Source organism: Stegastes partitus, unplaced genomic scaffold (assembly GCF_000690725.1).
Source record: "Stegastes partitus isolate 25-593 unplaced genomic scaffold, Stegastes_partitus-1.0.2 Scaffold17, whole genome shotgun sequence".
Taxonomy (NCBI): domain Eukaryota; kingdom Metazoa; phylum Chordata; class Actinopteri; family Pomacentridae; genus Stegastes; species Stegastes partitus.
In genome coordinates, this window is record NW_007577748.1 from 915,830 (window position 1) to 929,747 (window position 13,918).

The 13,918-nt window shown below is 40.1% G+C and overlaps 1 protein-coding gene across 1 annotated transcript in view; it reads right to left on the reverse strand.

Moving 5' to 3' along the window:
• Positions 1-13,918, reverse strand: part of lrriq1 (leucine-rich repeats and IQ motif containing 1) — a 40,031-nt gene that overhangs the window by 12,090 nt on the left and 14,023 nt on the right. The window contains exons 15-16 of the mRNA XM_008291700.1: positions 13,047-13,140; positions 8,962-9,141 (exon numbers count right to left, since the gene is read on the reverse strand). Coding sequence (XP_008289922.1) covers positions 8,962-9,141; positions 13,047-13,140 — 274 coding nt within the window. The remainder of the gene's footprint in view (positions 1-8,961; positions 9,142-13,046; positions 13,141-13,918) is intronic.

The following is a 13,918-nucleotide window of genomic DNA, read 5'->3' on the forward strand; positions in this document are numbered from 1 at the left end:
GCCTTTCTGTATGCATGTTGAGAGCTACAAATTATGTTATTCATGGAGAGTTATTAATTCGTTTGTAGACAATCGTTTCCATCACTTTTCCTAACACAGGTAACAAACTTATAGGATGACTATTCGAGCCGGAAAAAGGCAGTTTCTTGTTTCTTGGCAGTGGGATTATTTTCGCTTGTCTCCAAGCTTGTGGACATGTACAGGTCATAAAGCTGAAATTAATAATATGAGTTAATGCAAGAGCAATCTCATCAGCAACCAGTTTGAGAAGCCTGCTGTCAAGGTAATCAACAGCGGGTGGTTTGTGTTTACAATTTTTCAGGAAGTTCTCTATCTTATTTATGTTTACATTTACCAGTTTGAACTTGCAGCTTTTTCTAGTCATAATCTTCATCTTATTCATAGGTGAGTTATATCATTACTTAGATTAGGCATATTTTCTCTTAGTTTTTCTAGTTTGCTAATAAAATAATCACTTCAATAATTTGCAATTTCTCTGGGCATAGTTATGAACTTATCATCTGCCTCCAGGAAGGATGGATTGGTTTTGTTTTTCCCACCTGTCAGGTCATTTAAAATAGTCCATATTTTTTTACTATCATTTCCTACCTCCTTAACTTGATTTTCAAAATATATTTTCTTTTTTTCCTGTTAAGTTTAGTAACAGAGTTTCTCATTTTCCTATAGAAGTCCCAGTCACATTTATTTCCTGTTACAATTGCGTTTTTTTTGTTTGTTTGTTTTTTTCATTTGATCTCTCATTTTCATAGCTACTTTAATTTCTTTGTCCAACCAGGGCATTGTGTCATTCCTGACCGTAAACTTTCTTAATGGTGCATGTTTCTCCACCAGAGGAAAAAATAAATTATTAAACTTCAACAGGGCAATTTCAGGATTAGTTGATGCTTACACTTCTGACCAAGAGATTTCTTTCACATCATCAACAAATAAGTCATGATTGAACAGTTTGTACGATCTTTTAAATATTATTGTGGGTCCAAGTCAACTTACTTTAGAGTTTCTAACGACTTTGATCAGGTTTTGATCACTACTGCCAATGGGCACAGACAATATCTTCCTACATAGCTCTGGAGAATTTGTAAAAATATGATCAATGCATGTAGATGTGTTGGTGCCATCATGCTTTATACCTATTCTTGTGGGTTTATTTATGACTTGAGTGAGGCCACATGAATTTGTTGCAGTTTGCATCTTGTTCTTCAGAGGACAGTTTTGAGAAAATCAGTCAATGTTAAAATCTCCCATTAAGCAAAAATCCTGACCCACAATAGTATCTTTATCCAACATTTCACAGATGGTATCAAGACATTCATTATAAGCGCTGGGTGGTCTGTAACTGCAACCAAGAAGTATAGGCTTTTGGTAAGGCAAATGAGACTGTAACCATAATATTTCAACATTATACTGCATCATATTAGTACGCATTTTCACAGGCACATAATCCTAAACATAAAAAGCTACTCCCCCACCGTATCTATTTCTATCATTTCTTTAAATGTTGTAACCTATAATATTTAGCTCAGTATTCTCAAAGGAAGAGTCCAGATGAGTCTCTGAAATAGCAAGTATGTGCAATTTATGTTCAAATAACAGCTCAGTGACATCATTTATTTTTGTTTCTAAGACTGTTTATGTTAATATGTGCAATACTTAAGCCACTCTGCACGGGGAGAACGTACAAACTCCACGCAGAAGGATCCCGGTGCCCCCACCGGGACACAAACCGGCGACCTTCCTGCAAGGCAACAGTGCTACCAACTGTGCTACCTTGCAGCCCGTCTGTGTAGTGCTCATTGATAGATATTTTAGTGCCCTTGAGGCTCTTGGCTCTTTGCATCACCACAGCCTTGTCCTTGAAACGCAGGAACTTGACCACAATGGGTCTTGGTCTTTCTCTTTCAGCTTCCAGTTTACCTGTGCGCTGTGCACGCTCCACCTCTATCTCCCTCTGTAGCTGTAACTTCTGCTTCAACATGTCTTTTACTTTCTCTTCTGAATCGGCCCAGGATTCACCTGGGGTTTCTGGTATTCCATCAATCACAGTGTTGTTCCTCCTCAATTGACTCTCCAGGCACTCATGCTTGTCCAGAATGACCTGAAGACTTGCACATACCTTTATAATGTCTGTTTGAGTTGTGTTGCAATGATCAGACTGTTTTCCTTGAGTGAGCTTCAGTTCATCCACATCTTTCTGTGTAAATTGTATGCTCATTTTCAGATCTTGCGTTTCTTTCGTGATTACATCCATCCTGGACTTTGTCGAGTCCATAATGACTTTAACAACGTCTTTAAACATGTCCTGTTGTTGCTGTAATAGAGCAGTGAACATGTCTTTCTGATTGTTTAACAAGTCATTTACCTGAGTGAGTGATACATATTCTTCATTAGTGTTTCTTTGCTGCTTTGGTCCCATTTTCTTTGTACCAAAGGATTTAGGCAGTGGTACCAGGTTGCCGAGCTATGATGGGATGGCAACAGCAGGTTAGCCTCGTAGCACCGGTGTCTGTCAGCAGCCAGGAACAACTTGAAGCTAGTTGTTTGTTAGCTGCTGGCACTAAGCCTGGGCCTGGTGGATCCCGGGTCTGGTGGGTCCTGTGCCTGAAGGCAGCTGGTAGATCCTGGGCCTGGAGGCAGCTGGTGGATCCTGAGCCTGGTGGATCCTGGACCTGGAGGCAGCTGGTGGATCCTGGGCCTGGAGGCAGCTGGTGGGTCCTGGGCCTGGAAGCTGCTGCTCTGCTCGTGCTCTGCTCAGCTCTGCTTGTGCTCAGCTCTGCTCATGCTCAGCTCTTGACCATGACAGAGGTTACAGGGCGGAATCAAACCGCCAACCTTCCGATCACTGACTGACCCATCATTTAATGTAAGGATGGGTTCATTATTTGATTTTGATTTGATGTCTGTGGTGGGGATTGAAACATAGATTATATAAAAGACGGACCTCGCTAATGTGACATAATTTTTGGTTAAAAGCCTTGAGTTTGAAATTTGGCCCTTTCTATCTTGGTATTTTGAAACCAGACATGAGGGGTATGTGGTGGATCAGGCCAAGAACTGAAGGACACTATGCGTGCCCAGTAGTGATTTGAATTGTTCACTGTATATACGGTCTATGGCCGTGGCCCTCAAATGGCGGCCCGCAGTCCGGTCCGGCCCAGAGGCCATCGATTTGCAGACCGAGAGCTGAATGGGTGATTCCTTCACTGAGTGTGTTTTGGTTTGGTCGGGTCCAAAACACGCAAAACACGCTCACTGCAGCAAGACAGGTACTTTTTTAAATTTCGTTTTCACCGCTGTGCCTTTACCGGTGCTTTACTCGAATGCTGTGTTCACACCAGACGCGAATTCATCGCGCTATTCACGCTTTACGCGCGTATTTGGACGCGTGTGTGCACTGAGCTTACTCGCTTCATTCGCGCGTATAAATCGCGTCAATCGCGCGTCAAGATTTGTGTCTGAATTCAAGTCATTGGCGCGACGGACGCGATCCAGACGCCGGATCCATTGGATCCCCCAGAGACGTACACAGCTCGGAGAATTCCCCCAACTTCTCCAGGAGCTGCGCCTGGATGACGGCCGCTTCCAGCACTGTTTTCGGCTGATCCGGACCCAGTTTGACTACCTGTTGGAGAGGATCGGTACCAGGATATCCCTCCAAGATACTAACTACAGGCGCTGGCTGAGATAGAGCAATGTTTTTACATCGCCACACACAACAACACGGACGAGCGGCCGTAAGCCGGAGTACGCTGGCCACAGCGACGAGGAGCCAGCGGAGGTTTATCCCGCTAGCATTGTGATAGCTAGCAACTCGGCTCGCTAGCTGGCTAAGTTGATGAGTAGCATTCTTGTGTGTGAACTGGAGGAGAGGGACAGCCCATCTGCTGAGCACTGACATCTGCCCTGGCCAGTAATGTAACTGCGTATCTCCTGGGGTGAGTAAATTAATCAGTAATCTCAGTGTAGTTGCAAAAAATGAATGAATCATGTTGTTGACTTCACCAGAGAATCTCAACGCTGATTGGTCATCGCGGTGCGTCAGATCGCAAAAGTTCAGATTTTTCAACTTTCTCTCCAGACGCGCCTCAAACGCGCGTCAAACTCGCTCAATTCGCGTCTATCGCACCGCGCTAATCGTGCGAGTCGCGCCGCGGGACGTTTACTCGCGTCTTCACATTGACTTTACATGTAAATCATTCGCGCGAATGATTTTACTCGCGTCGATTTTACTCACGTCGGAGCCTCGATGATGACATGGCCTGTTCCAAGTTTGCCGGCAAAAGAAAAGTGGATAGCGAATATCGCCAATTCAAAGATGAATGGACCGAGCAATATGCATTCATTCTCCCTCCAACCAGCACAAGACCAATGTGTCTCATATGCCAAGAGACCGTAGCTCTGATAAAGATGTCAAATATAAAACGCCATTATGAGGCCAAGCACCAAAGATTTGAGGAGAGCTTTCCTCAAAATTCAGACCAAAGAAAACTAAAAATTAATGGACTGAAATCATCTTATAAAACAACCAGCAAGATTCTGGTAAGATCCATGACCCAACAACAAGTAGCAACAGAGTGTTCACTTGGAGTTGCATGGGTGTTGGGTAAGCATAAGAAGCCATTCTCTGATGTAGAAATAATTAAAGAGTGCATGATTGAAGTGATGGATACCCTGTTTGATGGAAAGTGACCCCGTGACACTTATGTCTCCTTAGACCAGTAATACATTTTTTCCTCCTTTTCTTATGGTTATTTATCTTCTGGTCCCCACTATTTTATATGTCGAAATAGAAATGGCATTTTATTTCAGTTTTTGGGGGGGAAAAATGAGAGTATTATGATTTGTGTCTTGGCTGACGACAATAAACGGACCTTTGACTCTTTGAAAACAGTTCTTGTGAACCTTTCGGATTTGTATTTGAGGACCACTGGTCTATGGTCTCATACAGGAAAAATTCATTGGGGTTATTAATATTAATAAATTTTCTCAGACCTGTGGCTCATTGGATATGGAAAGCAGGAAAGTTACCCCTGAGCTATTGTGCAGTCCAGATTTATTCACCTAAAATATGAAATGTTTTGTGTCTAAAATAAATTCTAATCCATAGTTACATTCAAGAAATCACATTAAACATAATACCAATACTTTTGATTACCAGACTCAATGCAATCATTTATTTAAAATAAACAGAGAGAAATCAGTGGCGGTGTGATGATAGAGAGGATGAAATCAGTTGCACCTCAAACTAAATGCTTGAAAGAATAGTTTGGTTTCTTTATAGTGAGGATCTGTAATATATTTATCCATAGGTATATTTCCTACAGTAACAGTTGGCACACCAAGTTAGAGAAACAGACACAGCATCTAAGCAATGTACTGCTGTGGGGAGGGGGATCAGCAACAAAATGTATTTTAGCCACCTAAAAAATCAAGATCAGTTTCAGTGTTCACCTTTAAATGTTTAATGTAGAATATTTATAGTGCCTTACTATGCCATCAAACAGCCCTTTCTGACTCTCTGAGACTCCATAACAGCAATTTTCCCTCTTAGAAAACTGCAGTTACTAGACTGTTATTGTGTTTTAATATGTTATTGTGAAGTCACACAATAGCACAAACAACTGAATCAAGACCAAAAACTTTTATTTTCTGATAGGAAAATATATGGGTTTTGTCAGTAGAGATTGATGGCTTTGAAGAAAACATAGCTTGATATGCTTCAGTTCCCTGCTGGAAAGGGCTGTCTGATGGCAACATAAAGAAGTAACAAAGCTCTAAACACAGCGCACTCTCAAACTGATATCAACATTTTTAACTGGGCCCAAAATCCAGTTTGTTGCTGACCACACCCACAACTATGCTTCGCTTATGTGCTGGTCCTCCTGTTGGCTTCTCCAAACTGGAAATGTACAGACTGTGATCTACTATAGGTAATACAGTGATTATAGATAAAAACCTCGTACAAACCCACTTCAAAGAAACCAAACTATCCCTTTAAAGGTAATTCATATGAGGTGGACAGTGATTTAGCTTATAGTACTAGAGAAGCTAAATTCAGCTCAATAGGAATTTAATGAAATGTCCAATTTTTTTTAATTCTTAGATTTTATTCCCGATCAGTACATCTGAATCTTTACATCTTTCAACAATTTCCCTGAGGTTTCCACCAAAGGGATCAATAAAGTTCTATTCTATTCTATTCTATTCTTCTATTCTGACAACATTGTGTGTGTGTGTGGTGTGTGGTGTGTGTGTGTGTGTGTGTGTATGTGTGTGTTTGTGAAAGCGAGAGAGTGAGAGACAGAGCGAGTTGCCTGCCTGCTCTGTGTGTGCCCTAATACCAGATAATGTCTCTTTCATTGAGGGGATAAACTGACTACAAAGCCACCTCAATGGAAACTTAATGAATCTATTAGCAATGCTTGGCTCTGCTGCCCTCCCCGTCTTCAACCCTGAGGGAGCGCAGACATTCGGCCAGTCTGGAAAGCCAGAAGCCTTAAGTAGTACAGCTTCTTCTCTACAAAGACCTAGCTCTTCATTCTCAGTGGGACGACTGAGAGAGGAGTCAGGAGGTCCAAAAGGACTATGACCCCAATGACCCCCCTCCCTGTACCTGCTGGTTCACTCCAGGGTCACCATAAACATGTAGAGCAGTGGTATAAGAAAGCAGGAAAGGAATTTTATAACATTAAAGCTGCACATGCAATGTTCATGGCAGAAAAATGCAAATTAAATTATTTTTAGCTTTTCTTTAACCCTTTCTTACTGGTTACTTGTTTTTTCAATTATATTTCAGGACATTTTGAAACCGTACTATTATTGTTGCATTATGATGTGGGTTCTACCAGCAGAAATCACTGTTGTGACAGAATAGTTAGACAGCGGTAAGAAACTGAAGACCAGCCAAGTCCTTCATCAGTAAGTTCAGTTTTTTAAATTCTTGACTGGATCTGATTCTATGCCATTGGCTATAATGGTGCATTTCACATCCATCTCAGAATATCCTCCCAAGATCAGAACAAAGTGGTGGCATATGAGCTTGAAAAACTGAAAGCACAACTACAGAAGATTCAAAGCTCAAATGGACAGGTTGGCATTGTCAGTCTAAGTCAATACAATATTTAAATGCCCATAAAACAGAACAAAAAGTTATTGGTTGCTTTAATTGGCTCTTCTATCTACACTGCACATGACAACATCCTTTCGCACAATTCAAACATAAAAGACCATGGACAAAATCCACAGGGCCCTCCAAAGTTCAGCCAATGCTAATATGAGGCTTCAGCGGTCTGATTTAGAAAGATCAAGTGGCTGTCTTGTTGTGGTCTTTTTGGTGAGAGAAGTTAGTGTGTTTCCTTGCTCAGCTGTGGGATAATATCACAAACAAGGAATTTTATATGACTTTTGGGCACACCAAAACTGCTGAAACCACACATCAGCTTTAGCTGAACTTTAAAATACATCAAGGCCTTTGCACAGAACAAGGTCTGTGTGTTTTTAGTCCACATCCTTCAGATTAGAATCACATTTGGAATAACAGACTTGAAAAAAAAAAGAAATGATCCTTAAAGGAGCCCAGTACCAGTCGTGTCCCCCCCCCCCCATAATTTCTATGAATATCACAATAGTATTAGTACTGTCATTTCTTTTGACCGCGATAGTCAAGGAGAGAAAATTTGATATGGTGACGGTGCTAGTCTATCCCATGGAAGCATATACTGTCTGCTGTATATTTTTATGCACATTTTTTGTAGTGTTTTGTTTCATCCTGATGTAAAAAACAATTGCCCTGAGTTAGCATTAAAGATTCATTTTATTTTACTGCATTAACCCTCCAGTTTGCCTTAAGAATTTTGCACAGTTCAGTTGCAAGTAATGTAACAATAATGTAGAATGTAATGTAGAATATAACCCAGAGATGAAAAAGTAAGAAGATTTTCTTCTACAAAAGAAAAACTTTTTTTTTTAAATCAGGTATGATCACTTAAGGCCATAGAAACATCTTCTTGCTTTACAAGTAGATGCTTGTATTGAGGAAAATGTTGTTTTTTGCTAAGCTACATCAGCAAATAAACTGTATGTGTCAAAGCGAGCCATTTTTTTGGGAACATAGTATTCAGCCTCCACCCTACACCTTATAAAATTAGAAATGCTGTGAAAGAACACACCCCATAGTTTTCCACCTTACAGTCGCCAGCAGACTGGCGTGTGGCAGTCTTCTCACCTCCCCTGAACCTAAGTCTGCCATAAGGTCAGCCCAGGGGTTAAATGACTGTGTTGGCTCTTGCAAAGCCTTCAAAATGGCTCATTGTCCAGAGGCCAGGGGAGTAGAGGGCACACTGTGAGGGGTGAAGCAAGGGGAGCGCCACGCTATCCCCCAAGCCATAGGAGTCCTCATTTTGACCCGTTCAAGTAGCCGCCACCACGTTTCATCTTTTGTGCTGTGTAATTAGGAAGGGTCAGGAAGATAAGCAGAAAGTTGACCACTGTTTTAAGTGCTGGTGGTCCAACTTGCAAAGGAGCATCAATGTGTGTGGAGGCCAGTGACACTGAAGGACTTGTGAAAATAGGTGGACGTTGTCTTAGGGCCCGCTACGCCCTACGTATCAGACATAACATGAGGATAGCTAACATTCCTCACTGCTTGATGCCTGCAAGTCTGACAGGCTGAACAGCACAAGAAACAACCTTTATAATATAGCCTCTTGCAAACAGGTTTGCAGCCATTTATATTGTCTTATTCAGTTTAATTTTATTCTGGTTTATCATGTGAAAACTGTGTTTCTTTCCAAGGGTGTAGCTTCCAAGTCTGAGGTAACATGAGGCAGTAATTTTGGGGATAGACACTTAACCAACCACACTCTCTGACCACTTGTAAGACCTGCACTCATCCACGCTACACACAGGGCACACTCACAGTACATCTTCCCATTTGTCTCTTACCTGAGCTCCCTGCTGTGACACTGCTGTAAATCATGTGTCTGCTGAAGCTGAGCCTGACAGAAAGTCAGGAAGGAGTCTGAGGCCAAGCTGACCTGCTGAACAGCAGGGGGCGGGAGAAAGGAGTCTGTCTGCTGACTGTCAATGGCCCTCAGGCCAGGCACTGCTCTCTGCAGTGTGGATCTGAAAAGGAGAGCACACTGGATATATATCAGGCACATATTTGTGTTTTTGTATCAACAAAAACTCTGCAAAGCCAAGTGAATCTAATTTTTCGTATTTATTTAAAAAAAAAAAAAAAAAAAAAAACTCTGCAAAGCCAAGTGAATCTAATTTTTCGTATTTATTTATTTATTTTTTAAAATGTGTCCAACTAACTCATAAGATCAATGGTAGAAATTATAAAAATGGTAAGGTTAAAACTATGACATCAGCTTTCATACTGGCATAAACAGAGTGCATCACTGCTGGTATTCATTTAGCAAAAAGAGAACCAAGCACTTTTTGTCTTTAAATTAATCACCCACTAATACATTTTCAGCTAGCACATTGTACATAACAGTACAGCATCTTAAAAGCGCTCTTCACAGAGTATACAAACAACTTGGTGAAGCCTACAGTTTGTTTTTGTTTTTGTTTTTTAAACTGTGTTTTCACAGATAATGAAGGCCTTTGGGAGCAACATAAACAGAACTCAAAAAAAGGGGTTGAAATTTCAGCTGAAATGTTCACAATGAGCCTTAGGCAGAATGCTGTCAGGGCTATGGAACAGGATTGAAGCTTTGATCACAGGGACTCAGCATGATAGGACTTTCAGTTTTTTTGTCAATAGACCTCACATATCAAAAAACAGGTTCAGACTCAGAGGAACAGATGTACTATGTATTTGTTCCCAGTCTATATTTCACACCAATCATTTAATAACTGATACTGATCAGTGAGCCAACTTGTCATCAGTGTATTACTGAATACCCATATTTAGAGCAGTATAACTCAGTGGGTAGAAAGTTGCTCTGATGTTGAAGTGTTAGAGCAGCCATTCTCTGTTTAATTTAACATGCTCTCAGAAAACTGTTTTATGAGGTCACTAAGGCTACATTCGGTTTTGTGCACTGTACATTTTGTACATTTTGTCTGACTGATTATTGTATTTACAGTGATTTAGAAATCCCCTGTTATAAACGACTCTGTGATCTGGCTTTAAAATCTAAATATATTTTGAAAAAGTTACTAAATCTGTCAACTTTATATTGTTTTCTATAAGTTTAGTTACAGAGCTACTTTGGATAAAACCCCTTACCAAATGACATATGTTAGGTAGTATCAGCGTTCAACTTTAGGGGAGCCTTGAATGGCTGTGAGTCTGGGGGAGAGGTAACTGCTGCCTGAGGCTAAGGATGTACAAGCAGAAGAATCTCAACTATCCGCCAGAGAAACAGACTCAGAGCATCTACCAGTGCAACACTGGCCAAATGTGGTCTGTGTTCAGTGGGAAAATGTGGAGCTGGAAACTCTACAGGACACCAGGGAATGGCAACAATAAAATCCGTAAAAATACAAGCCTTCAGGCTGCAAAAAGTAACTTTTTTTTAAAACATTAAGAACGTTTTCTAAATTGATTCCCAGTGTACCATATGCTCTTAAATCTTGCCTCCCACGTCACGGGAGGAGGATAAAACATGTGTTGGGGTCAAACTCTTCATTTGAGATGGATTAATAAAAGATGCATATGGGAATATTTGAGTAGGTCCTTCTTTAGACCACTAATCTATTTACAGATTTTTTGTTTTATGGCTTCTTGATATTTTCTGTTGGTAACATATAAATATCAACGCATGGGTTTAAGAATCTTGCCAGAGAAAATAATTTACATAAGTATAGACGGTTGTCCTTATTAAAGGGAAGATGTTTTATTAGCCTATAGCTATAAGGACTTCTTTTCTCTGTAAATTTTGATCGATGGCTTAAGATAAACCTTATTTTACACTAATGACTGATTCAAAAGTATATAAATGGTTCATATTATGCACAGAGAGCAACAGAGTTTCCACAACTTCTGTGTCACCCTGAGACAAAGACAGGGCTACAGAGGATGGGATCTGTGTACTGTCAGAGGGATACGGTTTTGATGTGGCCCACTGGGTCTCTTCAACACAGATCGGGATTAGATTCCAACCCTTTGGGCATGTTGTGTGGCTGGCTGTCTTCAAATGAAGTACCAAACCCAAATAGGACCTTTTGGTTGTTACATGAGCTCACTGAGGTGGGGAGGGTAATTTAATTCAAAAAATGTCAGCACTTAGACACACTTGTGAGAACAGAGAGTAGACCAATGTACAAAATAATTAGATGCTGTGAACTGATCATTAAAATTTCTGAGAATTAGATCATCTCTGCAATAGGCTTAGGAGTTTTGATCTTTGTATAGCATAAATACTTCTGCTGAAGTATCATGAATTTGTCAAGACTGGCTAAATGTCACCTAGTAACTGAAAGTAATTTTTCCAAATAAGGGCTGGACTTCACAATTAAGGTGCTATGAATCTTTTTCAGCAATGTCCACACTGAATTTCCTTGGACTTGAACTTGTATCTCTCCCAAATTGTCAAAAATTTCATCCTCCTTTATGAGGGAAACACTGTTTTTGGCTCACATTCCTTCAACCTCTTTCTTCAGCCCATATGAGCACAAGTCCGTATTTCATTTAGTGAAGACTTCCTCCAAAACACAGGCCCTTAAAATGGCCCTGATTAATCAGACCCAGTGTTTTCTTCGTCTACGTCTCCTGGATCAGGGGCTGCCTACAGGGAGTGTAATTCCTAGCGTTTGCCTTTTGGTGCTTTAATTTAGCAGATGTTATCACTGGCTCGGGATGAAAGGGCCAGGGCATGAGTGTGGAAATACTGAGGGTTAATTCCACTGTTGGCACAGGAGGTTAAGTAAAGTTCAATGAAATATTAAGGTAATGTTACAGTTAAAGCTTAAGACAGAAAAGGTGTCCACAAGTAACCAATGTTTATAGGGTTATTCTGGACAGAGAAAGTCTACTGAAAAGGTAATTCTACAATCAAAAGCTAAGATTTTATGTTTGCGTTGTCAGAATCAATAAACCCAGTAGGGATTAGCATGTAAGACACAAAAGTTTGACGCGCACAATTTACACTAGACTTTTCTGTTATACCTTAAAGGTAAACTTTTTAACTATAGTCCAAGAGTCCAAATACAAAACTCTGAATGTCAGATAAGTGAGAATTTTCTGAAACTGAAACACTGAGGGCTTTTTGGAGGGGCGAGTATAACTTTTCATATTTTGGATATTTGGCTGTTACTAAATGGGTGTGAGTAGCTCTGAGGAGCCAAATAACTTTGCAAACCTGTAACAGCTGACATCACTGCTCATGACAGCCCAATAGAAGCACAAGGAATATGAGTGGTCATCACATATTTTTCATATAAACTCACTGCAACTGCCTTAACATTGGTACAATATTTAGGCACTGTAAGTGAATGAGCAAATTGACAATGAAATAATTTATTTTTCTGCTGTATCAATATTGTGGGAATTATAAGCACTTAGTGCGGCGTACATACACACAGATGTCTGTCGAACCTCATGGTAATCTAATAGGCAACGCGGATCACAGTGGTAATCCTGGGAAGTGGACAGGGAGGCTTGTGTTCGGCTGGAATGTTTAGACTACCTGAGCCAATAGACCGAATTTGTGACAGAAAAATAGTGGCTTTTCACTGGTATGTTCCTTTGAACATCCATCACAGTGACTGATATTTCAGAGCAAAGGAAGCTGAAACTGAAACTTAGGTCCCAACAATTTACAAAAAGACCTACGGAAATTTCTAATTACTCTATCTTGATTTGAAACTGTGTAGCAGGTACTGCAGAGGAGAATGTGCACAAATAGGAGGTGAACAACCATCCAGAAAATTCCTTAGGTGAATTTAAATGAGCGTAATGAAACAGCATTGCCATTTATGTCCTAAAAGCAAATGCATACAGATTATATAAGAACATATCAAGTCCCTAAAAAACAGCAGCCCATGTCATACCCTTCACCCAGCCCTCATCCTACCTCCAGCCACTCTCCTGTTGAAGAGGATTCCCTGTGAGGTGGACTTCTTGCAGGAACTGACATCTCTCCAGATTCTCACATATGTTACGTAGCTCTGAGAGGCAAACAGAAAAACAACTTTGTCACGTAAATATCTATTCCTCAGTCTATTCCTCAGTCTAACAAGCATCTCATCTGGTCATGTGGGCTCTAAATCAACTGGGTGAAAAAAACAGAGATGTGCTTCTGAGAGATGTGAATTTATGGATCTAATTTAAGTGAAGCGACACACTATGTTTAAACAGCCTGCATCCCACCTAAATGAATGCAGCACCAACATATGAAATATATAGAACCAAATGCCGATGCCAAATGGTTTGGTGCATGTAAATTGATGCCTGTTGTAACCTCTTTTGTTATTTTAATTGTAACTGCTATTTTGTTGTTGTTAAGTTAAATCTATCTGTAGCTTTATGGGAGAAAAAAGAAGGCTTGTGAGCATTGAGAAGGAATGTGATGTCAGAGTTTGTAACATGCAAGTACTGTGGTTGTAATAACTGTCCCTCTATTATTATTATTGTTATTATCATCAGTATCATTATTTGCTTTTAGTTATTTATTAGCAGATTTATTTATTGAATACGATTCTAACCTTTTATCATATTTTAATATTTTATCATTATTATCAACAGCTCACTTTTCATGCTTAGTTGCTGCTGTCGTTGTTGTTGATGTCACTGTCGTTGCTGTTTCCTTTGTTGTCTTTTATCTACTATATGTTACGTGTTATGTGTACCTGTGAGCTGAGCTTGAGATACCCGAATTTCCCCTAGGGGATGAATAAAGCAACTATTTTTTAAAAAATTACAAAAAAAAAACTATCTTCACTTTTA